Below are 24771 nucleotides of genomic sequence, written 5' to 3' on the forward strand. Positions count from 1 at the left end.
ACTGTTCATTAGGTTCCTCTAAGTAGGAATGTGAAAAGGTATCTGCTGTTAAAGCTGTTTCAAGCATCATTTCTATAAAATTGCATTTTCTGACTTGCCTGATTCCTGAAAGAGCAGAAGTGCTTAAAAAACAAACAAACCGGATTTAAGAAAACATCTCAGTTGCTGGTTTCTCTGAATTGTTTATATGTATGGGAAATAAACTCAATCACCTAGACATCTGTAGCTGCTGCCTTTTCACACCAATAAGCAAATGGAGAAAAATAGCTTTCACATGGGAATCTAAGTTTGCAATCTCACCCACTGACACTTTCTTCTTCTAAAGAGTCCCTTTTCTTTCTTTGGTGAATTTTATTAATCTTCCTTTTTCCCCAAAGCACCATGACCCTTATACTGGTCTTAAGCCTTGAATGATGAATCTCATGGCATCTTTGCATCTCATCCTTCTTTAAAGCACCATTTGCTTTCTTCATATATTTTTAAGACTTTTTATGTAATACCTTAGCTTGTTCTAAATCTTTCTCTTTTTCTCTCTCTGTCCTCTGCCCTCTCTCTGCTTAGTTTTCTGCTCTGTTGCTGTCTCACCAGAGCTTCCTCCTCGCTATTTGCTGGGCCAGACTCAGCGGCCCAACACGATCACCCATGTTTGCTGGTACCGGAACCAGAGCCTATCCTTGTCTGACTATCTGTGCATGATTCAGGTAAAACTGCTTCTACCATTCTCATTACTGACAGGAAAGGTGGGTAGTCTGCACAGATCTTATCTGTGCCATTTCTGCTACAGCTATTAAAACACTGGGATAGTGTGAATGATATTGAGGATCTGGGAAGTCCTGAAGTCTATTTCCTGAAATCTGCCCAATTAATCCCTATGGTTTATCATATGCAAACCTGACATCCTAATCCCTTATCGTTTAGATTTGATTACATTGAATATTCCCCCCGCAGTGGGGCTTACCTTGTTTAACTCTGGTTGGTATCGCTGCTGTGTACTCTGCAGAGCCCCGCCTCTTCCTCATGCTTATACTTTGTGCTTTTCTTTCTTTCAACTGTCTTGTCTCATTAACCAAACTAAGAGTGTGTGTGTGAGTTGCTTAAGGATGTTGCTGGAACTTGGAGGCAAACTGAAAACAAAGGGACAGCTGCCAGTCTACCTGAGTTAACATTTAAAGTAGTGCTACAGATAATTAGAAAAGCATGGCTGGTAATCTGTAGGAGCCTAATTACATGGGGAAATGGGCACGGATGTGTGTGTGTGACTAGAGTAAAAGTAGATGGTTAGAGGATTGCACAAATAACCGGCTTGCCCAGCAGATGACTTTTTCTCAGTGATAACATTCAATACAACTCTTGATGCAGTGGAAGTAGTGAAACATCTTAACAGATGTGGCTGGAAAAGGGTAGTCATGCTATGGTGGGTGGGATTGTATACCTGCTTCTCTGTCTCCCCCCATCCTCGCCCGTCTTTACTTTTAAAATGTGGATGAATGTGAACTCTGTAGCTAAGAGAAATGGAGTATGCCATCTCAGAAAAGTAAATTAAAATGGGGTTGGGGGGGCTGCTGTGTTGGTTTCTGTTTTTTTAAAAGGCTAGATGAGTATTCCAGACTTGTGTTTTCATAGTGCTGAGCACAAAGCCACCAAATAATTTTGGGGGGAAATGGGTCAAAATATGCAGTTACTGGGGAGGAGGTTGTTTTGCTACTCATTACTTGCAATATAGGAAATACTCGGAAGGTGCCTGTGACACAGCCACATTAGCAGTTGCTGTGGTGTTTGGAAGAATTCAGCATTTGCTTGCAGGTTATAAAATACTGCACTTTGAGTTCTGGGAAAACAGTATGTGAGTTGTTGCACAAACTATTTTATCATGCAGAAAATACTTGTAACTTCAGACCCCGTATGGTGTTGCCCACCTTCTAAATCCTTTTTTAAACTTGCAGTGCCAGTACCATATGTTGTTCTGTTCGGAGGTATAATCTCATATTTTTTTACCCCTTTATTCGTAGAACCAATTATCAGGATACCTACTGAGGAAATTCAAAAACAGTAATGGCTGGCAAAAGCTTTGGGTTGTATTTACAAACTTCTGCCTTTTCTTCTACAAAACTCACCAGGTGAGATGGATTTAGCATTGCTTCAGGACTGATTTAGACGTGCATAGAAATGCCTCAGTGTGTCCTGTGTGTATGTTCTGATTCTGACCGTACTTTACATAGTCTTTTCCACCACGAGGGCAGAATAGAAACAGCAGGTGAAATTTTCACCTCCCCTTAAGTTTTCTCTCCACAGCCAGGCCACCACAACCTAATAATGAACACAGCACTAACAGCAAGTTTTCTGTCATTTGGGGTTTGTGAACAAGCTGTTTTTTAATGGCACCTGGTTAGGGAAAATAGCAGATAATAAATGGTGCCAGTCTAGATAAGAAATATGGCTTTCCACATAGTGTTAATTAGGGTCTCTCACTAGCATCAATAGAACTAGTTTGTTCTTTCTGACTGGTAGTCACATGAAAGCTGACAAAGTAAGACGCTAACAGTGTGGCTTTTCCCCCAGGATGATTACCCGCTGGCCAGTTTACCACTGCTTGGTTATACAGTTGGCACCCCAGTGGAAGCAGATGGCATTCAGAAGGATTATGTCTTCAAGCTGCAGTTCAAGTCTCATGTGTATTTCTTCAGGGCTGAGAGCAAGTATACCTTTGAAAGGTAACTGGCCATTTTCTCACCGCTATACTTTTTCTAAATGATTTGGTTGTTCTGAGAGGAGTTGTTAGGATTGCTTTTGCTCACTGTCCCGGTAGCCAAGGAGGAAACCTCTGGGATTCAGAGAGAAAGTGTCCTGTTTAGTTTTCATTCTTGCAGTCTGAAAATATATATTTTTAAACAGCTCCTACATTCATTGTTGAGAGCTGGAACACAGGGGAGGAATTAAAAAGTGACCCTTGATACTTCTACCTTGTTCTGCTGTTCCCCTTCAAGCTGATCGAGTGAGACACAGACCGGGCAGCGGAAGGGGGGGGGAATAGCGCTCTTCTTAGCTGCCGTCCTCCCAACTATAGCAGGCAACCTACTAGTAAAAACTGAGCCCAAACTATCAGATGATTACCTGGATGCTGTAGTTTGCTGTAATGGCGGGTTTTAAGAATTGGTAAGTGTGCTGAGTCTTACAGAAAGGGTCATGACAGGGAAATGAGAAGTGTTCATATGGCTACTGGAAACCAACTGTGGCAGATTAAAAGAATATTGCCCTTGAGTGCTTATGTTCTGCCCTCTCTTTCTAGGTGGATGGAAGTAATAAAGAGAGCCACAAGTTCTCCTGGGAGATCTAGTCTGTGTATCCCAAAGGATGAAAAGGAAAAAACCACAAATTGATAAGAGCAGAGCTGGGTCTCTGTTGATGGTTAATAGCTTGCAGCACAGAAGAAAGAAGGCAGGGGTTTGAGTTTGGCAGTAGTTTAAAAAAAAGAACCTGTTACCTGCAGTGGCAAAGTCAGCCACCTGATGGAGATTGATGAATTGTCTGTAGTGCAGAAAGCAACCATGTTTAATGGCACTGCAAAGAATGTGGTGATGGTGCCATCTATTGAACAAAGGGCAGCTGCTGCATTTCAAAGTGGCATACCTCTTTTCTTTTTTAAAACTTACACAGGTAGCAGCTGTTGGTGTTTCCTGCCAGCATCTGTCTGATCTTCCATTCTCTGGCTTTCTGGTGGTTTTCAAACACTCTTCTTAATGCTCAGCAATAACTGTGTGATTTGCTACTCCAGCCTACACGCCACACATGCCTCAAATATTGCCGTCTTGGGTTCACATTAATTTGGGAGTTCAGCTCACTGTAGAAAACTTGGAGCATTTCAAGAAAGAATCAGGTAGCAACTTGACCTTTCTTTTCCCAAAGCAAGAAAATATTTTTCTTTTTGTCTGGGTAGGGAAGTGGGGAGAAAGAGGGTTTTAGAGTTAGTAGACATGTTTTCTGAGTCCATAAATCATTCTGATGCTTGGGCTTCATAAATATGTTCACAGCTTGGATTTTTGCAAAATGCAGCTGTTCTGGTCACATAGCTTATACATGGTTTTAAATGAACATGAAACCTGTCTTGTCTAAAGGGCTCTTCATACTGTTTCCATTGCATGTAATGTGCTCTTGGACAGGAATAGAAAACAGTCCACTGATTTGAAAATAGACAACTTTCATCAATAGCTATATGTCATTGTGTACATTGAAAGCAATATGATGGTGCTTTAACTGAAGACTAAGGTGGAAAATAATAAATTATATTTTGGAGTCTGAGAAAACGATGCACAATGTGGGAAAAATTCAGGTGCTAGTTGTGAAACTAAACCAAAAGTTGGTTACAGATAGGTCAAGCTTAGGTAGGGGCAAAGGGAAGATTTCATACTATTGTAACATTTTTACTGAAATTCGCAATGTGCTAAATACTTGTCCTTACTGTAATGGCCATTACTCTCTACATAAGTTATGTATTTTTATTTATTAGTAGCTGTTTTTTGAAAATAAACTATTGTAGATTTAACTGTGCTGCACTAGTAATTTGTCATCTAGCCAAATCTGCCTGGCTGAGAATACAAAAACTGCCAAAAAGTATCTCCTACCTCAGAAGGACCCCCCGTGCTTGCTGCAGACTGACGTGTAGTTTACTTAACTCCCAAAATTCTGATAAGTAATACTTTTCTTATTCATCTCAGGCACCTGAGGTGATCAGGTCCATTGGCTATCTATCTTAATAACAATCATTACTCTTTGGAAAGATGCATATGTAAAAACCTGCAGTACGTAACACAGATGAAAAAACCAGGGCAAGTAGTAGTCTTACAACCAAGAGTTTTCAAAAACTCTTCACTTCCTCCCCTCCTGCAGTAGCTCTAACCTTGGTTCAGTGCTTCCAACACAAAGAAGTGGACGGCTAGCTCTTACTTGACAATTTATTGGAAGTGGCAGATCTCTGTCCCACTGCTCATGTGAAAAACTAAGACACTGACCCCCTGGAGACAGTGAGAGTTTAACCAGCAATACTTGTGTGAGCTAATGCAAAGTACCATTTATGAATAGCACAAAGTAGCAGCTTCACAGGCCAGGCAGGTACCTGCGTATCTACAACAGTCCTTCTGCTTTGCAACACACCTGGAAGATAACGGTCAACAAAAATGGATGGGTGTATGGATGGGTGTACAAATTCCATCTTCACATTCTTACCCGCGTTCTCTGCTTGGCTACCTATAAGCAAGACTGAGCTGTGGCTCTTCAGATACTATTTTTGTATGATGTACAAATACCAAGAATAGAGCACTTGCGTTCATTTTCCTCCAACAGTACATGGAAGGGCTTACAGACCGTCCAGACACAAGTATGGGATGAAAAATGCCAACGCCTTTCTCAGCAGAAGACATCCATTGCAGTCCATGATTAAACAGCCTTACATAGAGAGGAAGCTACATTGCAAAATGACCACTTCCAACTTGTGCTGCTGCTCTTAAATTGCTACCTTAATACTAAAGAGGAAGAACTATTTTGCGTCTGTTCAAATGCATAAGGCAGACCGGACGGTGCCTAAACCAGACCAAGAGATAATGCCCATTAACAGCTTGGACACTTTATGTTGTGAACAACTCCAAGAAGAGTGAATAGTTGAGGAAAAAAGCAAGGTGGTGTTTGGGAAATATCAGCTGGGATTATTTCCCATCTGTTGGCACCAAATACTTCAGTTTAACTGAAACGCTTGTCAGGTTTCACAAATAGCATCTAGAAGAGTTTGGATAGACCCCCCATCCTTCTTCTAAGCCACAGGAGTAAAGTGTTGAGCATCACTCCTCCTTTACAAGTGCATAATGTCCGCTTCAACTACTCTGCCACAGAGAGAGAGTGTAGCCAAGATACCTAGTTTTCACACTCAAGTGGCAGCAAGAGGCTTTGCTACAACAGGATCACCTTTTCCCCAAGCTACAGACCCAGAAACAAGGGCCAGTGTAAAGTACAGTAGCAGTCAGCCAGACCTACCTCACAAAGGGGCAAGCAGACAGGAGGAGGCAGCAGCCTTCACCCAACTCAGGAACTGCCAGGGAGATTTCTTCTTGCTCTGTTAGTTGAAAAGGAAATTTAAGAAGAGCTTCTCTTGAGCAGCACCAACATGAATGCCAATAAAGGTGGCCATGAACTTGGCCTCCGGCCAGCACCACAAGCTGCTACAGACCTCCCTTTTGGAATGCCTTAGGTCTAAGAATCTCCATTTTTTCCAGCAGTCAGGATTTTTCTTTTAAACAAGGTCTGACCTGAGAGAAATTTGATATAATTAACCTTCATAAAGTACACTGTAGAAACTACCCCTCTAGGGTTCTGCAAGGAAGTCATGTGATACACGTGTGTTGCCAAATCCCGTTGTGGATGGTCATGAAATACACAGATGAAGGCTCTGAAATGTTTGAGAATCCATAGCACAATGTTAACATCCAACAGCAGATGGTGGTGGATTCAAGATGTAGTTGTTATGGGGTTGGGGAACATCACCCCTCCTTCAGTGATTTACAGGCTCATCAGCGGGCAGAAGTCAGGTGGTTCCTGCTGTGTGAGAACCTGGCAGGAGGGAGGACAAAGGAGACTTAGCAACAACAATGTAGACTTGGCTTCTAATGCACCACCAAAATAAATCTGGCCACGCTAACAGCCCTCAGAACTTTTACCTTTGTACACGGTCCACCATGTGTGCAATTAGTTTGTCAGAGATCCCTGGACAAGACTCCTCAGCTAAGCTAAAGGCATTCTCCAGTTCTTCCATGGCTCCTACATTGCCTCCAGTCTGCTTGTGCTTGTCTTTGAGCTGCCAAGAAGTTAAAGTCAGTATATTTGGAAGAGGAGAAAGTCTCATTAAGCAGAAGAACCACACAATTATTACCAACCTCCTTTTCATGGGCAGCATAGTTAGAAAAAAGTTTAACTTTAACCTACAACATGCACCTCAACATGCACCTCAGAACATGAACAAATCAAACAGAACCCAAGGCTGCAATCCTAAACATAGGTATTCGAAAGCAAGCCCCACTGGAATCAGTGGGACTTGATTCCACAGAAGTGGATTTGGATATAAGTTTCACAGAATTAACTTCTGAACAGCCTTGACTGTTGGCTACGCCTAGAGTGAATCTAGCCTGTTATCATCTCTAATATACCTACTTGTTTGCTTCAATTGAAAACTTGCCCTATTGCTCAGATACTGTTTTTCCTGTGCTGACCAATGTTACTTCTCGGTGCCTCCTATGGAGCAACAGTTTCTTTTTCAATCAGTTAATTCACCAGTTTTTCTGTTAAATCAGAGATATGCCATCTCTAAGATACCTTAATAGCCAAGGGATCCTAGCCTAAAGAGGCACACAACATGGTTGATGTGGTTTGCTTCAGAAGTGTCCACAAGGAAGGTAAATCCTCCCTCCCGAACTGGAGACTGAAAAGATCAGCCTACTTCCTGTCTCCAGGGATTGTAGGTAGGGGAGAACTCTAATATTCCAAAACATCCTGTATCTCAAGTAAAAGGAACCTTTACAATAAATCCAATGTTCCATTCTATATTTATCCACATAGTGAATAATTTGCATGGTTTTCAGCCCTAATTTGCATTTTTTTTAAATCTGCCATTCTTCCATGGTTAAAGCTATTACCTCTTATGGTGTCACCTCACTTGCCCTTCAATGCCTTCCATTGATAATTCCTAACACAACCCCACATTCTCAGTTACTCATCTAAACCTTTCACTTGTTACAAGTATATTAAAGACAATAAACTTTCTCCCTTCTCACCTCCCCAAAGACAGGGCGAACGAGAGTAGAGAGGCACTGCGACCTTGGCTGCCGCTTGATGGGCTCAGGAGGCTACAATGGGGGGAGAAAAAGAGGGTTACCGGTGAAAGTTACCCTGTGCTGTCTATTTAACCTGTTATTTTAATGAAAATATGTTGATTCGAAAAGCAACATTTGGCCACATTCTCAATGCAGAAAGAGGGGAAGGGAAGAAAGTGGGGAAATAGCAGTTCAGAAATGTCCCTCTTTCTGCTGCAAACTTGATAGCTACCTTGAGGTTCAGCAAAGAAACTAAAGCAAATGCACAGTACTGGCTGGAGTAGCAACCTATATGCCAGGAGCATAATACTATACTAGTTTCCGATAACAGTTACAACAGCATAACTAGAACTTTGGCTAAGATACTATTTAACCATGGAAGTCCTCTAAGGTAACAGGAAACCCAAGTACAATAAGTACAGTGACCAAACACCAAAGCAAGCCATGCTCTGTTGCGGTAACATCAGGACAATCGGAAGAATGATACCATTTCAGTATATTCCCCCCCCCCCCGACCTCCCACCACTGCCTTGGTTCCTTGCTCCTCAGATGCAGTGGATACCAAACTGACCTTCTGGGATCCGTGATGCGGCATCCCCTTGTGCAGCTTGTTCAAGGAACTGGGGCGAATAGTTGGTGGGAAAGTCCATATGGGTCCTTGATCTCTCTCATCTGCATCTCCATCACTAGAAATTTAAAAATACAGTGTGCTCACATCCACAACTGCCTTGGATAAAGAAAGACGCATGCAGAACTGAGATTCTGTGAGCAGACCACCTTGGACTTTCACTCCCATCTCTGCTCCTCAATGAGCCAGATAGCAATCAGGTCTACCTCAAAATACCTTCTTGGGTTTACGTGTTTCTCACACCTAGCTTAATTCTTTCAGTATGCAGCATTTGGTATATTTTATTACTCCCAGAAGATTTGTTTTTGCCTCTGGTATTTTAATTTTTCTGAGAATAAGGTTTCTTCCTTCCCCCCTTTGTGTCTGAATATGTGCTGCTACGCTTATGCATTTAGCTTTAAAGGCATCCCACACTATTGGCAAGGCCACATATTTTTAACAGTGCAATCCTAAAAAGAGTTACTTCAGCCTAAGCCAATCCATTTCAATGGGCTTAGACTAGAGTAACTCTGCATGGGATTGTGCTGTAAAATTTTCATTGAAGTATTGCTGTATGTCAGTTGGAAGAGTCTTTGATTTCCAGTCTGGTCCTAATCCATCTGGTTCCTTGGTATCTACCAAACATGAAATTAGTGCATGATCTGTCCATAGTTTAAATCCAGAATAACAAGTGTACTTTCTTGTGGGTGTCAGTTTCTCCACATATAAAACGGATCATGTTGCTTCACAAGTTTCTGGTAATGAGGTATTTCTGAGATTTCCCTGTTTTTAAAGGAGGTGGAGGATCTATCATATTTAGAGTCTCCAGCTACATTACCCCCTCTCAGGAGAGCCTCTCCCTCTTTAAAGTTCTCAACTTTTTTCAGAGCATAGACTAAAAATTCCAACTACCCAGAATTAAGAGTATATAATATCCCCATGGTTGCCTTAGTATTTGTCCAGTTACCTTTGATAGTTATCTGTCTCTCAAGTCTGCCAAATGGTCTTGAATTTCTAAGGGATACCTTCTAGTTAGGAGAATTACCACCCCTCTTGCAATAGATGAATCCGCTGCACATTGTCTATCAAATCTGGGTGACTTCAAAATAGAAAGATTATTATGCTTCTGATGTGTTCCCTCTAGCAGGAGCATATCTGGATATTCTGTAAAATTCTGCGCTAATAGACTGAACACTGACTTGTACAAATTAGCCAAAATCCTGCTGACACTAATAATGGGGAAAAGACAAAAGAATTTTGATGGGCTCTGAACCTTCCGTTTAACTGTTTAATCTTGCTTTCCTGGCCCTTGTATCTAAAAATTTCTAGGTCTTGTGGTTTGTGAACAAAGATAGCAGGTGTTCTGTTCTCCATTTTGGATTCAGTGTTTACATGAGACCATTATGAATTAATGTATTTAAAAGATTTGCAGTACAAGTGCTGCATCCTAGACAGGAAAATCCATTCACAAGCTCCCGAACTAACATGAATATATATCAAGTATAAAGTTTCCTAACCCAAGACTCAGGTGCTCTTCTGCCATACAGAGGTGTTTTCTACTTTCTCAGAAAGGCTGTTTTATATTTTGTACTAGGACACAAGACAGGTGAAATTAAATCCAAAGATATTATTTTGTTTGGGCGGCATGCCTATTATATAACTCAGTTAAAATTCCTGCACACAAATGTTTGTGCAAGAGCTTGCATAACATTGCAACAGCTGTTTGCCTTTCACTCACAGAGCTTTGACTCCAACTTAGTGCCGCTGAAATAAGGATTTAAGCATTTAAAGGATCCCTTAATCAGGATGCAACTTTCATCTGAAGGAAGACTGTCCTCTTGGTTAGCAGTAAATTGTTGGAGGGGAGAGAAGAGGAAGGGCAGTGGCAGCATTTCCAAAGCAACAGAAATACACACATGTCAGAGTCATCAGAACTGGAATCCTCGCCATGCCCTTCAGACTTCCAGCGTTTGTACCGGTCAATGAGCTCCATGAGAAATGATGTTTTCTTGGTGTAACGTGTGATGAATTTGTGCTTTAGTAACTCTTTTGCAGTGGGCCTCTGTGCAATGACAAGGGAGAGTGCAATATTATTTACTTACAACATATATGCCCCACCTTTCTGCCCTCATTAGGGCCACCAAGATAGTCTCCCTGGGGAGAGTGTTCCAGAGTGCCACCACTAAGAAGGCCCTCTCCTGGGTTGCCATCCACCTAGTTAATCTCAGAAGGTGGAAGTACCTGAAGCAGAGACTCAGGAAATCATGGCAGTTGTCAGGTAGGTCCATAAAGGATTAGGCGGCCCTTCAGGTATGCTGGCCCAAAACCATACCAGGTTTTTAAAGGTCAACACCAGCCCCTTCAGTTGTGTCCAGAAACAGATAGCCCAAGACTGGAGAGACAGGATTCCTACAGCTCACTGAAGTCAACATCCTGGTTGCAGCATTCTGCACCAACTGAAGTTTCCAAACACTTTTCAAAGGCAGCTCCATGGAGAGCACACTGCAGTAAACCTAATCTAAAAGTAACCAGGGCTTACACTACAGTGGCCAAATATTTTCTGCCCAGGAAAGGCCGCAGCTGGTTAACCAGTCAAAGTTGGTAAAAGCTGCCACCTGCTTATGCAGCAGCAGGCCTGGGTCCAAGAGCAGCCCCCATACTCTGTTCCTTCAAGGGGAACACAACCCCCTCCAGAATAGGTGGCACCTTAAATCCCAGGTAAGACCTTCCGTGCATCAGTAGCTCTGCTGTCTTGTCAAAATTACCAGAAGCCAAACAAACATAAAAAAACAAAACAGCCACCACGGTGGCTTTCCAAAGCATCAACATCATTATCTTCTCATTCGAAGGTGCCCCACCCTTTCCTGCTGGTTTATCTCATCAAGAAAACCATTCAGGTTTCCTGGCAGTCAGGAGATCAATGCTCAGGTTGTGCTTACAAGGAGCAGTAGGAACAGTACTTACAAATCGAGGGTCTTTATTAAGGCAGGCTTCCACAAATTCCTTAAAGGGCTTACTATGGTGACCCTCCAGTGTTGGAGGGTTGTTTTTGGGGATCAGGAAAAGAACTCGCATAGGATGCAGATCAGAATTTGGAGGCTCTCCCTTTGCCAGTTCAATAGCAGTAATTCCAAGGGACCAAATGTCTGCCTGGAAGAAAAGTGGGGCAGGGGGGAGAAGAAGACTCAGAATGTTCCACTGTAAACTGGCCTATCAAGATCAACTCTAGATATTTCAAATGACGCTTAAATGTTTTAAATATTATAGTGTTTGGATGTTCGCTGACTTGAGGACCCTATTTGGATGGGAAAGGCAGCATATGGAAATGTTTTAAATACAATTAATAAATAAACTGCATAGATACAAGCTTTGATAACAACTGGCAAGTAAAGGAGGATTTACAGAGAAACCTATTCACTGATCTGTCTGAAATACCACTTCTGTGCGTGTGAGAAAAACGTGCTTATGATACAACTAAAATGACAGGCTTTATTAGAATTCGTATCTGGTTCCTGTATTCCTATTAGGAAGCAAGACAATCAGAACAGTCTATACTTGCTTCCTTTGTATCATCCTGTTACATCTCAGCCTCAGGTTCCTGCCAAGTCTCTGCCTTTCCATTTAGAATGCCATTCCAATCTCACACATTTTCTCCAGGGGTTTCCAAGTAAAGGTTTACCTGGAACAGTTACCCAGAAACTGTAAAGGAGCTTCAAAGTTCGCTTTTTCAATTCCCCCCCACTTTTGAACTACAGAGGACAACTTCATGAGAATCCCTGGTGCTGCCTCCTGATATTTGAATGGCTCGATGCCCAGTGAGGCTCTCCACAAAGGCAGAACGGAATCTGTTTATAGGGCAATTTTTTTTAGTCATCCATCATTAGTCAGCAAAAGCCATTTGTTGCACAGGCAAAATGATGCAGCAAATCAGGATCTGACACTGTCAGCTGGTCAGGAGGCAGATTTGGACTTATGTAGCCTCTAGCTTTAGATTCTGCCACGTGGCAAAAAGTCAAACAAAAGTAATTACCTGTGCAGGAAATTTGGCTGCATTATGGACCTAGCATACGGCAAGAAATTTGGCTACATTATGGACTTTTCTCCTGCGAAGGATAGCGCTGTACGACATTGACATTTTGTTTACCATTGATATATAATGTTATTATATGTATTATAGGACTATAGTCATAGGTGTTAGAGTGTGTAGGTTAGATTTGTATTGTTTAATATATTGTTATAGATTGGATTGGTCTATTGTGCTGTCTTTTTGATTTCATGTGGCAAAAAGTGGCACAGCAGAGCCTCTCTCTGCTCAAAGTCACAGCTCTGGTCAGGAAAACACATTCAAGCTCGATGGAACCTTATTTGCCATCTGTGGAAGCGAAAGAAGTGGCCTATCTTCCTGCAGTGACTACCACCAAGCAACATGGCAATGCATGTTCATAAACAGATTAACAGCATTGTTAATAAGCAGGTAAGCAGGGCTAGTTCAACCTATTTTTGTTATCCCAAGCAAGATATGGCTGTCACCTCCTCCCGCATCATGTCCGGTCAGAAGCAAGCCGAGCCCTAGCAGAACATTGATGCCTTCCTTGTTCTGCCACTTGGGTGGCAAAACAGCCCTATATGCCAGTCACAGCAAACTAGACTACTTTGCTTTCACAGTGCACAAACACATCATAGTTGTGAATCACAAGGAGTAATGGAGGATTAGGAAGACTTATGTAGAAGTTATTGGCAAGCGCATCCTTGTAAGAATTCAGAAGAATTAGCTATCTAAAAACTGAAAGATCTATCTAGAACACCAAAGCTTGCCTCAGAGGTAGTTAGGGTTTCACTTTAATCAGTTCTTTTTATAAACACCCCTGTATTGTTGTAAAATATGACTGTAGTGGGGAAAGCATGCTGTCCAACCTCTGACCTGCTGGTGTGGGCAGAGGAAAGTAGATGGAAAATACATTCTCACACTCTAAGCAACGTTGTTTTTGTGTTGAACAATCTACAAAGTTGAGGGTTATGCCTGAGTGGGGAAAAAACCACACTGACAAAAAATAAAATAGTTTGTTCATCCATTCTAAGACAGTCTCTTATGTGATATAACAGGATGTGCATCCTGAACGATGAATTGACGGGTGAGTAATCTTCCCTCTGCTCCACTCACCTTGAAGTCATAGGCCGACTGCTTGATGACTTCAGGTGCCATCCAAAATGGGGTCCCGACAAAGGTGTTTCTCTTGATCTGCGTGTCTGTTAGCTGGCCAGCCACACCAAAGTCGGCCAGTTTCACATCCCCTTGCTCTGAAAGCAGCACGTTGGCAGCTGTTCATACAAAAAAGGGGGGCACCTGAATCAAAAGGGAAGGCGCAATGCTCTCAGCCCCCCCCCCAAAAAAGAAATGATGCTTTTCCAAAGCCCAAGTAAACAGTTCTGTTTTAATCTCCATCTTGGCAAAGGGGAAGCCAAGAACAGTGCTTTAAATAATTACACAAATAAAATCTGAATGCAGTCTGAAAGCTGGCTCAAACTTCTATTCTGCTTTCTAGTCCAATCCCTCATGTCTCCACAAGTAGGGCAACAGGGTTATGTTCTTGCCCTGTCTGAACTACTAAGCCTTCTTTAACCTTACCTTATGGCTCTATTTTCAATCTGCCCTCTGGCTTCATTGCTTTTTTTTTTTTTAATGAAAGCATAGAGGGCAGCAACCTTGCTGTGAAGCTACTTCTTTTTTAATGTCTCTCATCAGAAGAACTAAATTGAATGCAGACTACAAAATCTTGTACATAGACGTACTGCATACATTTCAGTCAAAATGGGAATACTTCTCCACTAAGAACAGTCACTTGTGATGATTAAATGACTGGCTTCAGTAGAACTACACTAGCATAAGAGGATCAGGAATTGTGACAAGTACTCCAGTGGATATTCAACAGCTTTGAGCCATCAGGAAAAAAGCTCCAACACCCTACAATTTCACAATGAAAGCAGACAAGAGTAAAAGGCAAGCAGAGTCTGGAATTCCTGCAAAATGATAAAAATCTTAAGATCTGGCAAGTGAAAGCCAAACATCCTTGGGCCTCCACCCACATAGCAGACACTGTTCTCTTCAAAGCTTTTCTTCACAATTATAAAGCTTGTTGTTGTTTTTTATGGAGAAGAGCTTCAAAGTACTTTGTTAGATGCAAAGATTTGTGCCAGATCTCACTCTTTTAGTTAATGCAAAATCACAGAATGGAATTTATGGACTAGATTTCTTTTCTATCAGCAAAAAACAATCACTGTTTCACTGGCCACAAAAGAGAACTCCCATGAAGGTTGTATTTTGCAAGCCAGACCTTTGATATCTCGGTGGATTTTCCTCTCAGAGTGAAGGTAGTCTAAACCCTTTAGAATCTCTCGTAGGATAGTGGCAATGTAGGTCTCCTCCAAGGGGCCAGGCTTAAGCTGCAGAGAGGAAAAAAATGGGAGAGTAGGTGGGTAAAGAGATCTAGGGGATATTTGGCAGAGTTACTCCAGTCTGTGTGTGGCAAAATCAATTGGCTCAGAGTAACTGCATAGGGTTCCCCAACTAGATTCCCCACACACATACCCATACATAACTAAAAGTTTTAACTTGGTGTCTGGAACTGTCATTAACTGGGAAGCTGGAAGAATGCAACAGGAACCAGCTAGGAAGGTAATGCATACACATACAAACTGGAGTAGCAGAGCCCCGCAGCTCCAGTTACTGATTATACTCAGAGATATTCATTTGCACAAGCCACTTGCTCACATATATTGTTGAAAGATATGGGGAGTCAAGAGGGCATGGTAATTCGGTATGAGGACTTCAGATTGTGTTGCTTGGAGCTGAGACTGAATTCATGCAAACTGAAGGTTCCAGAGCTGAATAATGAAGGTACTTACAAGATCCAGTGCTGAGCCACCCCCCAAGTACTCCATGATTATCCACAGCTTGGTGCCCTATGAATTAGACAGAAAGATGTCTGAGCACAATGAGAGTCATTTCAAGATTAAATTGATGCCAAGTACAACTGGGCCACATGAGCCTTGTATCTCTGTACCTGGTACATTTCCTGAATAGGTGAATGAAACCAGGTGGGAGAAGAGGAACAGAAGCCTCATGAGCCACTTTTCTGATGATACTCTGTATTGCTTCTTAGAGCTACGTGAACAGAACAACATGGTGCAGTTCTTTCAGACTGCCAGTAGAGAAAATATGTTTGGATGCTCCTCCATATAGATAGTTTCAGAGGGTAGCTGTGTTGGTCTGCAGTAGAACAGTGAAATTTGAGTTCTATAGCACCTTAGAGAGCAACAAGAGTTTCAGGGTATAAGCTTTCGAGAGTCCAATCTCTCTTCATGTCTGAAGAAGGGAGCTTCGACTCTCAAAAGCTCATAGCCTGGAAATCTTGTTGGTCTCCAACATGCTACTGGACTCAAATCTAACTACCTCCATATAAACTCCCCTGCCTACAGAGCCCCAGCGTTTCATTTATAAAGGTTCAAACTTTCTCCATTGCACTGCTATTATTTTTTCCCCATGTGGAAGATCATTCAAACACAATTCTCCATTTAAATTCTGAAGCAGCCCAGCAAGAGCTGCCTCACATGATTCTGCTGACCATGTAGCCTCAGTTCTTATTGAGGACCATCAAAGAAGACTAAAGTAGGACTTTATTAGGGAAACTGAAGACTTGCCCCTAAAACAGACTTTCTGTGCTCAGACCACCGGGTGACATTGTACAGTTTGTGTTCTGTTCCTTTTTCCCCAGACATGTTTTTTCTTGCAGTCAATAGGCAAAAGTCACACAGCCACACACAAGGCCAAAACCTGAACACATTTCCTCATTTCAGTGCATAAACTGCAACACCACTTGTTCATTCATAACCTGTGCCACAAGCACTGCAGTCCAGGCTGCCTCTGGTAGCTTCAGTTACCTTCAGGTAGGACCCATAGTAACGGGTAATGTAGGGGCTATCACACTGGCTGAGTACAGTTATCTCCTGCTGGATGTCTTCAATCTCATCCTCTGCTTCCTCCAGGTCAATTATCTTGATAGCTACTACTTCCTTAGTACGGTTATCAATTCCTTTGTACACCTCCCCAAAGGAGCCTTTACCGATTCTCTCCAACTTGGTGAACAGTTCCTCCGGATCAACCCGAGAGTGCTGAGTCAGAAAGAAATGGGAGAGAGTAGAGAGAAGCAAACATTCAACAAAATCATGAGCACTAAATAGTACAATAGAACTTTCCCCACTGCAGGCTTATCTACTGTTAAATTCAGCTAAAGCATTCTCTAATACAGGGATCAGTTCTTATTCCACAGCACAATCCTCAATATGTTCCACCAGAAAGAACTCTTATTCAGAGAAGCACTCAAATTACTTCCCATTTTATTCTCTGTTTATACAGCAGGGATTCCTTGGCATTGGTACCAGTACTGGAAGATGGTTTTACATCTTCAAATAGTCTCTAAATTCCAGGCTTTTGAGTGCAAAACTACCTCTACTAGGGATGGTACACTTCTGTAAAAAAACACATTATATAGTGGTAAATTTGTGATGCCATCAGTATCAGAATACCAGGACATACATGATTGACCAAAACCTGGTAGATTCCACTGTGATACCAAGGAAGCAGCAGAGATCTAGCAGTTTTCTTCACACAAGCAAGAATGCCTCCTGTGCCAACATGGCACAATGATACCATGTATGCCCAGAGAACCCTACTGAGTTCTTGAAGCCCCAAAGGCCACTCAAACACAGAAAGTTTAGTGTTTCAGGATCTCAATACAGATTCAGATCTGAGTAGCATAAATTAGGTGGTCATTTAGCTGGAAAATCCAAGCCCACTGTTGGAGAACCTAACTGCCCATATCTAGATGGTGTGGCATAGGGGTTAAAAATGAGTTGTACGCCAAGAAGCCCCCGGTTTGAGCTTCACTTTAGTATCACATTCAAGAAGGTGATCTTTGCTAATCCCGAACCACTTGGTTCCCATCTGCAATATGAAGATAATTCTTGTTGTTGTAAGGATTCATAAGAACACGTGAGGCGCTTCAAAAAGCTATATAAATGCCAAGCATTGTTTTTATTTACATTGAAAAAGGGTGTTTATTGAATGAAGATTCTGGAAAGTAGGGCCCACCTTTTAAAGCGGTTAACTACATTTATGAACAGAGCTGCGTGTAACTGGAGATTCTGCTGAATTCGGCTTTCTGGGGTTCTTTGTGCTTTCATGACCAGAGGCTGCAAGAGGGCTTGAAATGTGGGTTCGTGTCCTTCATGAAGTCTCAGAGCTCTTGAGCACTGAGGGGAAGAAGCAAGGCACTGGACAAAACCTCCAGTAGTCGCAGGATGAGGTTTCAGTGCTCCTTGCCAACTGCATATGGCTAAGAGGAGCAGAATTACATTGATCAAATTGGCTTTTTGAACACTTTATAAAGGTAATAGAAGTGATTGGTGCTAAAAAACAAATTATACATATCCCTGCTTACAAGTTCTCCACACAAGAGGTATATATGCTGCTTTGAGAAATTATGGTACTGGCTCGCCTACAAATGTCTCATCACCTGAGAACACACCTGCTTTAACTTCCGAGATTTTTAATCTGAAGCAAAGGCAGCTGTATTTCAACATGATCACATGGCTCCACCGCCTCTTATCTTTAATAATTAAACTGATAAGATGCCACTAAGAAGCATTTGGACAAGGTACAAGAGGGAAAAACAACCTCTCCTACAACAATGGAAGCATAAGCTCCCACAACGGCAGGCCTTGCACGGTTTCCACACCACTCTGATAGGGTTCTCCATCCCTGGACAGAAGAGGACAACTGAACAGCTCTGGTATCCACAGCAACACCCAAACAGTGCAGGCCTATGAACAAATATATGCTGGGTTTTACAAGAAGAGGAAATGTGACTGAGCAAGGGAAGGTATAAGAGGTGAACACAGAAGCTCAGTAGACTCAAGGGGAGCAAGCAAAGCAACATATATCCTGGAGAAGGCCATAGAAAGAGAGCTACAGAGTAACGGAGCCTGGCCAAACAACTGATATTCTCTTAGAGGAAACTTTAAAATACTAAACAAGGACAAACAATTCTCGGGATTAGTATGAACTTGCAGCCCTCCACCACACTCCTCTTTACAATACCACTTGTCATAAATACAAGCTGAACACACATGAGGCTGCTTTACACTGAATCAGACCATCAGTCCATTAAGGTCAGTATTGTTCACCCAGACTAGCAGTGGCTCTCCCAGGTCTCAAGCAAAGGTCTTTCACATCATTTACTGCCTAGCCTTTTTAACTGGAGATGCCAAAGATTGAACCCAGGACCGTCTGCATGCAAAGCAGAGACTCTTCCACTGAGCTACAGCCACTTGCCATGAAAGAAAAATGTCTATTTTATTTATGAGCTGACATAAACAGGTTACACAAAGCACTTGGGCCTGTTATCAAGTCACCGGTCTATCTAGCTTGACAGCCAGAATGGTCAGTCCCAGACGAGAACCTGGGACAACTGGATTCAAATCCCTGCTTTGCCATGGAAACTCACCAGGTGACCTTGAGCCCCTCACAAAGTTTCAACTTACCCTGTATCATAGAGTTTTTGTTGTTGTAAGGATAAAGTGTAGGAGGAGAGAATGATGCAAAAGGGATATAAAGAGGGATATAAATAAATAAATTGAATTGAAACAATTATCTCAGGATTATCAGATTTGACTGATACCAGCTTTCCACGTTCTCAGGCAGAGAGAGTCCGCTCCCAGTTACCCAAAATCTTTTAACTGGAGATAGGAGGGATCTTTTGCATGAAAAGCTAGCGCTCTACCTCTTGAATCACAGCCCCTCCCCAAAGATTTTAGTTTGCTCATCTAAGGACAGAAACAAGAGCTTGCAAAAATACTAAGTTTTGGACATGTTCTTAATGGCCCCATCTCACATAACACTGCCCAACTGACTTTTCTCATAGGTGTTACCTGGCATTTCTTCCTTGATAATATACACTCCCCTCCATTCCCTACCATGAACAATAAGGTGTCAAAAGGAGAAAGCATTCTATGGACTTGTTTAAAAGTGAAAATGTTTCTCACAGAGTCCTCAGCCTTAAAAGCAAGCAAATGCCATATTTTACTAGTCAGCTCCACCCTTGGGACCATAAAATACCTGAGTCGAGAGCAATGTACAAGACTTCCAGGACAGTCACGTATCGTTTATTGTTTGCCAGGAACCCAACCCATCCTTCACTTTGTGAATAATTACCCACTCCTCCACCTCTTCTGGGATGACACAGTGTTGTTACTCCAGCTGACTGTGCAACTCAATTAAAATGGTGGAGCAGGTGCCCAGGCTACAGAGGAAACCGTTGTTCATTTTTACAGAGAAGCACTAGCACTTCAGCTGGCTGACTCAGGAGGGAATGTAAAACAGAAGGTATGGGTGAATGAAACTTACTATACAAAGCACAAAAGAAACCTACAAAAACCCCTGCCACAGTGGGGTTATATGGGCTCGAGTGGCATTTTATCTCTCCTAAAAGTAGACAAGTCCTAGGGAGGGTCTCAGAGAAATGGTAAGAATCATGCAAACGTCCACTACTGCATAAAATATTTTTTCTAATAGGAGCTCGAATAAATATGACCACTTATGTTGCTCTCCGATTTTTTATTATTAGAAGTATCGGAGGTAGGAAAAGATGGATTAATACAACTACTGCAAAGATGGCTGTGGGAACAGACTAGAATAACTACCTCTCTGGAATTTATAACTGGAATTACTGTCAGGTTGGCTAAAGCCAAAGTGTAAGAATTATTATTTTAAGGAGAGGGAGGGGGACTATTCCAACATAATTAAGTCACACCCAAGTTACCACATACTGAAATAAAACTAATACCTGGCCACTGTCAACTAGAGAGTTTGACACCACTGTGGAATGTAACTAGGGCAGACAAGTGATCTCTTAGACTTCTTTTGTGCTACATATTACTTAGCTCAAAAGGGTTTTCTGCACTGAGAAAACTCTGTGCTAAATTCTGCTCCAGGGCCACCTGAATTCTGCAAGGCCACCAAATTTACATATTTACATGCAGCTGCTTATCTGCATATTTTTTACAGTGTTAGGGAGAAAAAGAAATCCTACTCCTTTCTTCCTGAGATTTTAAAAGGCAGCACCTACACTCTTCCAGAGGTAATTTGTTCAGATCCTGAGAACTGTTTATTGAGTATGATATAGGTCCCAGCTCAAAAGCCATAAGTACCAAAAACATGATGAAAGTGAAACATTTAGGTGGAGAGGCCATGTTAGCCTGTGGAACCAAAAACAAAAGGAAAGCTGTGGCATCTAACAAATGTATTGTAGCATAAACTTTTGGGGGTTTAGACCCACTCCATCAGATACATGAATTCATGAAAGTTACATGAAAGACATTCCAAAACACACACACCCTGATACTGAATTTTGTGCCCAATAATAAATTCCGCCCTTAGACCCAACCACATAGTACACACAGTTCTGGCCACAGCTGTCTTTAATATACTGGAACCGGCCTCCTACATACTCCCTCCTTATCCTTCTGAAGAAAACTTCCAAAGAGAAAAGGGAAGCAAACACATCTTTACAACCCTTAGTTTGTTATCAGGAAACAACATATGATGGCTAAGGTAAGAAAAGTACTCAGACACTACTTTGCTTGTGTTCTCATGCACTAAAGAATCGTGTTCTTCAGTTGTATCTAAGTTGATTCAGAAATCCCCCTCCCCCATTTCTCACTTACCTGATTGGCAAATTCCCTCAGGTGAGCCATGGCCAAAGTTTGGCACAACACCCATACACTGTGAAGCTGAATCTTTCCAGTCTTCTCACACAACAATGAAAATGTGCTGTGTCATTTATGGATCATCAAACTATGGGGGGGGGGGAAATCAAAACATTAATGGTACACCACTATTATTGTAAAGTTCTTGCAAAGCAACCCAACTACATCATACATGCGAATTTCAAAAGCCAACCTTAATGCCTATTAGGAAAAAGGGTTCAGTCGAATGAATCCTGGACAGCACACGAAAGACGATGCCGAGATTTGACCCTTTAGCATCCATGTGCCACTCACAAAGAACAGCAATCAGTTAGCTTGTTGCTGGCACAGCAGAGAAAAATTCATCAACCGGGAGTGAAGCTCATGCAACATAGGACAGGGGCTGAGAACCAAGCTCGGTATGAGCCAATCCTTAAGCCTCTAAAACGCAAAATAAACCCCTACCCTTTTTAGATACCTGCAGTCGGCAATATGACCCCCCCCTCCCGTCTATCTCCATCCGGAAAGACCGTCTGCAAAGCATGACACAGGTTGTACTTCACAAAGCACTCCCGCCGGGAAGGGCAGGGCAGATGGGACCACAGGGTCCAACCTGAAGGAAGCATCGTTCCTACCACTTTAGGAAGGACCTTGCAAACAGAGGGGACCTCAACCCGGAGCAAGCCGGGTTTGTTTGTTTGTTTTCCAGGTTGCAGACCGTAGCCCGACTTCGGCGCGCGCTCAATACTGTGCAAGAGCGGCCAGGTCGCTGCTCCTGCCTCCAGACACCACAGCTCCACCCGGCCCTCAGACACCTGCCATGGCAACGGTTGCCCCCAGCAGCCTTTCTCCCCAGCCCCCCTCAAGCCCTGCTCCGGCTTTCTTCGCCCCTCACCTGCAGCCCCAGGGCTCGTCCCGCCCAGCGGCCCCATCCGCGCGCCGCGCGCCCGAGCCGAGGACGCCGAACTCGGCAACAGTCACTGGAGGAGAGGCGAGCGCGAACGGCCATGCGCGCGAAACCGCCTTGCCGCCTAGCCTTTCGGGAACGATAGTTCTTGAAGAGCGAGTCCCGCGACAAGCAAACGGGTGGTACAGACTACAATGACCAGAATGCAGCACGAGAAGGCGGGGTGAATCGCTGGGAAAGCGAGCGGTCCTGGGAGAGGTAGTTTGTAAGGCTTTGTTCCTAGCGGGGCCCAAGAGGACATCAAACCTATGAAGATAATTCACAGTGGGTAGCCGTGTTAGTCTGTCTGCAGTAGCAGAAAAGGGCAAGAGTCCAGTAGCAGCTTAAAGACTAGCAAAAATATTTTCTCAGTGGGTAGCCGTGTTAGTCTGTCTGCAGTAGTAGAAAAGGGCAAGAGTCCAGTAGCAGCTTAAAGACTAACCTAGAAAAGAGCAAGAGTCCAGTAGCACCTTAAAGACTAACAAAAATATTTTCTGTGGGTAGCCGTGAAAGTCTGTCTGCAGTAGCAGAAAAGGGCAAGAGTCCAGTAGCACCTTAAAGACTAACAAAAATATTTTCTCAGTGGGTAGCCGTGTTAGTCTGTCTGCAGTAGTAGAAAAGAGCAAGAGTCCAGTAGCACCTTAAAGACTAACCTAGTCTTTAAGGTACTACTGGACTCTCGCTCTTTTCTACTAAAAATATTTTCTGGTAGGGTATGAGCTTTCGTGAGCCACGAAAGCTCATACCCTACCAGAAAATATTTTTGTTAGTCTTTAAGGTGCTACTGGACTCTTGCCCTTTTCTAATAAAACCTATGGTTCCCCACAGGCTTTTTAGTAGTTGCGTTGAGTAATGTAGTTTTTGCCTAACTAACCAAAAAGAAAATATCCCGCGATCTCTTCTGATGAATAGCTATGCTTTAGAGAGGACGGTTGTTGTTTCTTTCTTGCCACCTCTCTAGTTAATTGCCTAGACTGGAGGAAACAGCTGCGATGCAACTCAACAGTTTACAGATGCAAGTAGAGGCACTCCCGTGCATTAGAGGGTGGGGCTGTTGTAAAAACCGAGTAGCCAAGTGGTGTCACCTGGTGGTGGTCAAGGGAAGGGTCCCGTGCGATCCAGATGCACCATAATAAAAACAACAACAACCCAGGAACAAATGGTTCCAGGCCATAAAAGCAGCAGGGCAAATCAAACACATATAATACCCATATAAATGCATTTATATCAGTTTATATCTATCTACATCAGTTAGAGGACAGTGGCCCCATTTTAGAGATGAGGAATACTGAATCAATAGAAGAAAATAGAGTCAGGGCTGCACGTACCCTCATGAATAGGGTCGCCAGCTCCCGGTTGGGAATTACCTGCAGATTCTGGGGGTGGAGTCTGAGGACAGCGGGGTTTGGAGAGGGGAGGGACTTCAATGTCATAGAGTCCAACGGCTACAGTGGCCATTTTCTCCAGGGGAACTGATTTCTATCGCCTGGAGATCAGTTGTAATAGTGAGAGATCTCCAGCCACCACTTGGATGTTGGCAACCCCACTCGTAAATCCTCTAGTTTTACCCCGTTTCATCAATAAAGGACTTGCCCAACATCTTTCAGTCCACCCATAGCACAGTATTACTAAGAAAATATATTTTAAAAGTACCTCCAAGCACATACAGAGTGCTTTTCCTTCGCCACTGAGCAACTGCAAACCCCTCCCTGTCCCCATACTCTTAGAATTAAGAACATTTACAAAGTGGTGGCATATGTCCCACACAGATCAGCACCTATTTAACCAGTAAGTCTAACAAACTGCAAAAAGTTTAGTGGTCTGTAGTCCTATTCCTCAATTTCCCTCCATGTTTCAGTAACAACTGATAAAGGAGATGCAATTCTCACATTAATGTTGGACTATATATAGGAGACTGAGTGACAACTCTCCAGTATGACATTTTACTGGCCACTAACCTCAGACCCCACAGAGGAATCTGGCTTCTGTGATCTCTTTGTGCTGAGAGAAAGTAAGTAGCAATACAATAGGACTAGGATTACAGAAATTAGGAAACAATGCAAATAGAATATTGTCTAAAACATAACATACCATAAACAATGCACAACATGGACTACAGTATAAAGATGCAAGACAGTTTCACTTAACAGTTCACTTAACAGTTTCACTTAACAGTTCAAAAATGTTCAGAGGGGGGAACAATCAGCAAATTCATTTAAAATAAGATATTTATGCTAGTTTTCAACAAAAAGGAACTTACTTCTGAGAAGACCCACTAACTAAACCTTTGGAAGCAGCTACACAGGTCCTGGGCCAGTGTTTCAAGGCTGTATTAGTGTTGCCAGATCCCTCTTCGCTACCGGTGGGAGGTTTTTGGGGCGGAGCCTGAGGAGGGCGGGGTTTGGGAAGGGGAAAGACTTCAATGCCATAGAGTCCAATGACCAAAGTGGCCGTTTTCTCCAGGTGAATTGATCATCGACTGGAGATCAGTTGTAATAGCAGATCTCCAGCTAGTACCTGGAGGTTGGCAACCCTAGGCTGTATAATCCAGTTTTGCAACAACTGCA

At 42.7% G+C, this 24771-nt stretch overlaps 2 protein-coding genes across 2 annotated transcripts in view; one reads left to right on the forward strand and one right to left on the reverse strand.

Moving 5' to 3' along the window:
• FARP2 (FERM, ARH/RhoGEF and pleckstrin domain protein 2) overlaps positions 1–3462 on the forward strand; it is a 92971-nt gene extending 89509 nt beyond the window's left edge. The window contains exons 26-28 of the mRNA XM_056849619.1: positions 2010–2117; positions 2560–2711; positions 3287–3462. Of these exons, the coding sequence (XP_056705597.1) occupies positions 2010–2117; positions 2560–2711; positions 3287–3377 (351 nt within the window). The 3' untranslated portion in view covers positions 3378–3462. The remainder of the gene's footprint in view (positions 1–2009; positions 2118–2559; positions 2712–3286) is intronic.
• Positions 3463–6503: 3041 nt separating this feature from the next.
• On the reverse strand, positions 6504–22188 carry STK25 (serine/threonine kinase 25). The gene is made up of 12 exons (XM_056849340.1): positions 22154–22188; positions 21238–21367; positions 16396–16626; positions 15361–15417; positions 14790–14898; positions 13619–13776; positions 11422–11607; positions 10374–10519; positions 8422–8536; positions 7812–7883; positions 6702–6838; positions 6504–6594 (listed from the first exon to the last, which is right to left on the reverse strand). The coding sequence occupies exons 2-12, from the start codon at positions 21265–21267 to the stop codon at positions 6555–6557; spliced, it is 1281 nt and encodes a 426-aa protein (XP_056705318.1). The 5' UTR covers positions 21268–21367; positions 22154–22188; the 3' UTR covers positions 6504–6554.
• Between the last annotated feature and the right edge of the window lie 2583 nt (positions 22189–24771).

This window comes from Euleptes europaea, chromosome 5 (assembly GCF_029931775.1).
Source record: "Euleptes europaea isolate rEulEur1 chromosome 5, rEulEur1.hap1, whole genome shotgun sequence".
NCBI lineage: Eukaryota > Metazoa > Chordata > Lepidosauria > Squamata > Sphaerodactylidae > Euleptes > Euleptes europaea.

Bases quoted from the DNA above. Each gene is read 5' to 3' on its own strand.
- STK25 (XM_056849340.1), bottom strand. From the start codon at position 21,267: ATGGCTCACCTGAGGGAATTTGCCAATCAG. The intron at 10,520-11,421 runs GTAAGTACTGTT...GTCATTGCACAG, and splicing joins TTAATAAAGACCCTCGATTT to AGGCCCACTGCAAAAGAGTT. The intron at 6,595-6,701 runs GTAAAAGTTCTG...CCCTCCTGCCAG, and splicing joins ATGGTGGACCGTGTACAAAG to GTTCTCACACAGCAGGAACC.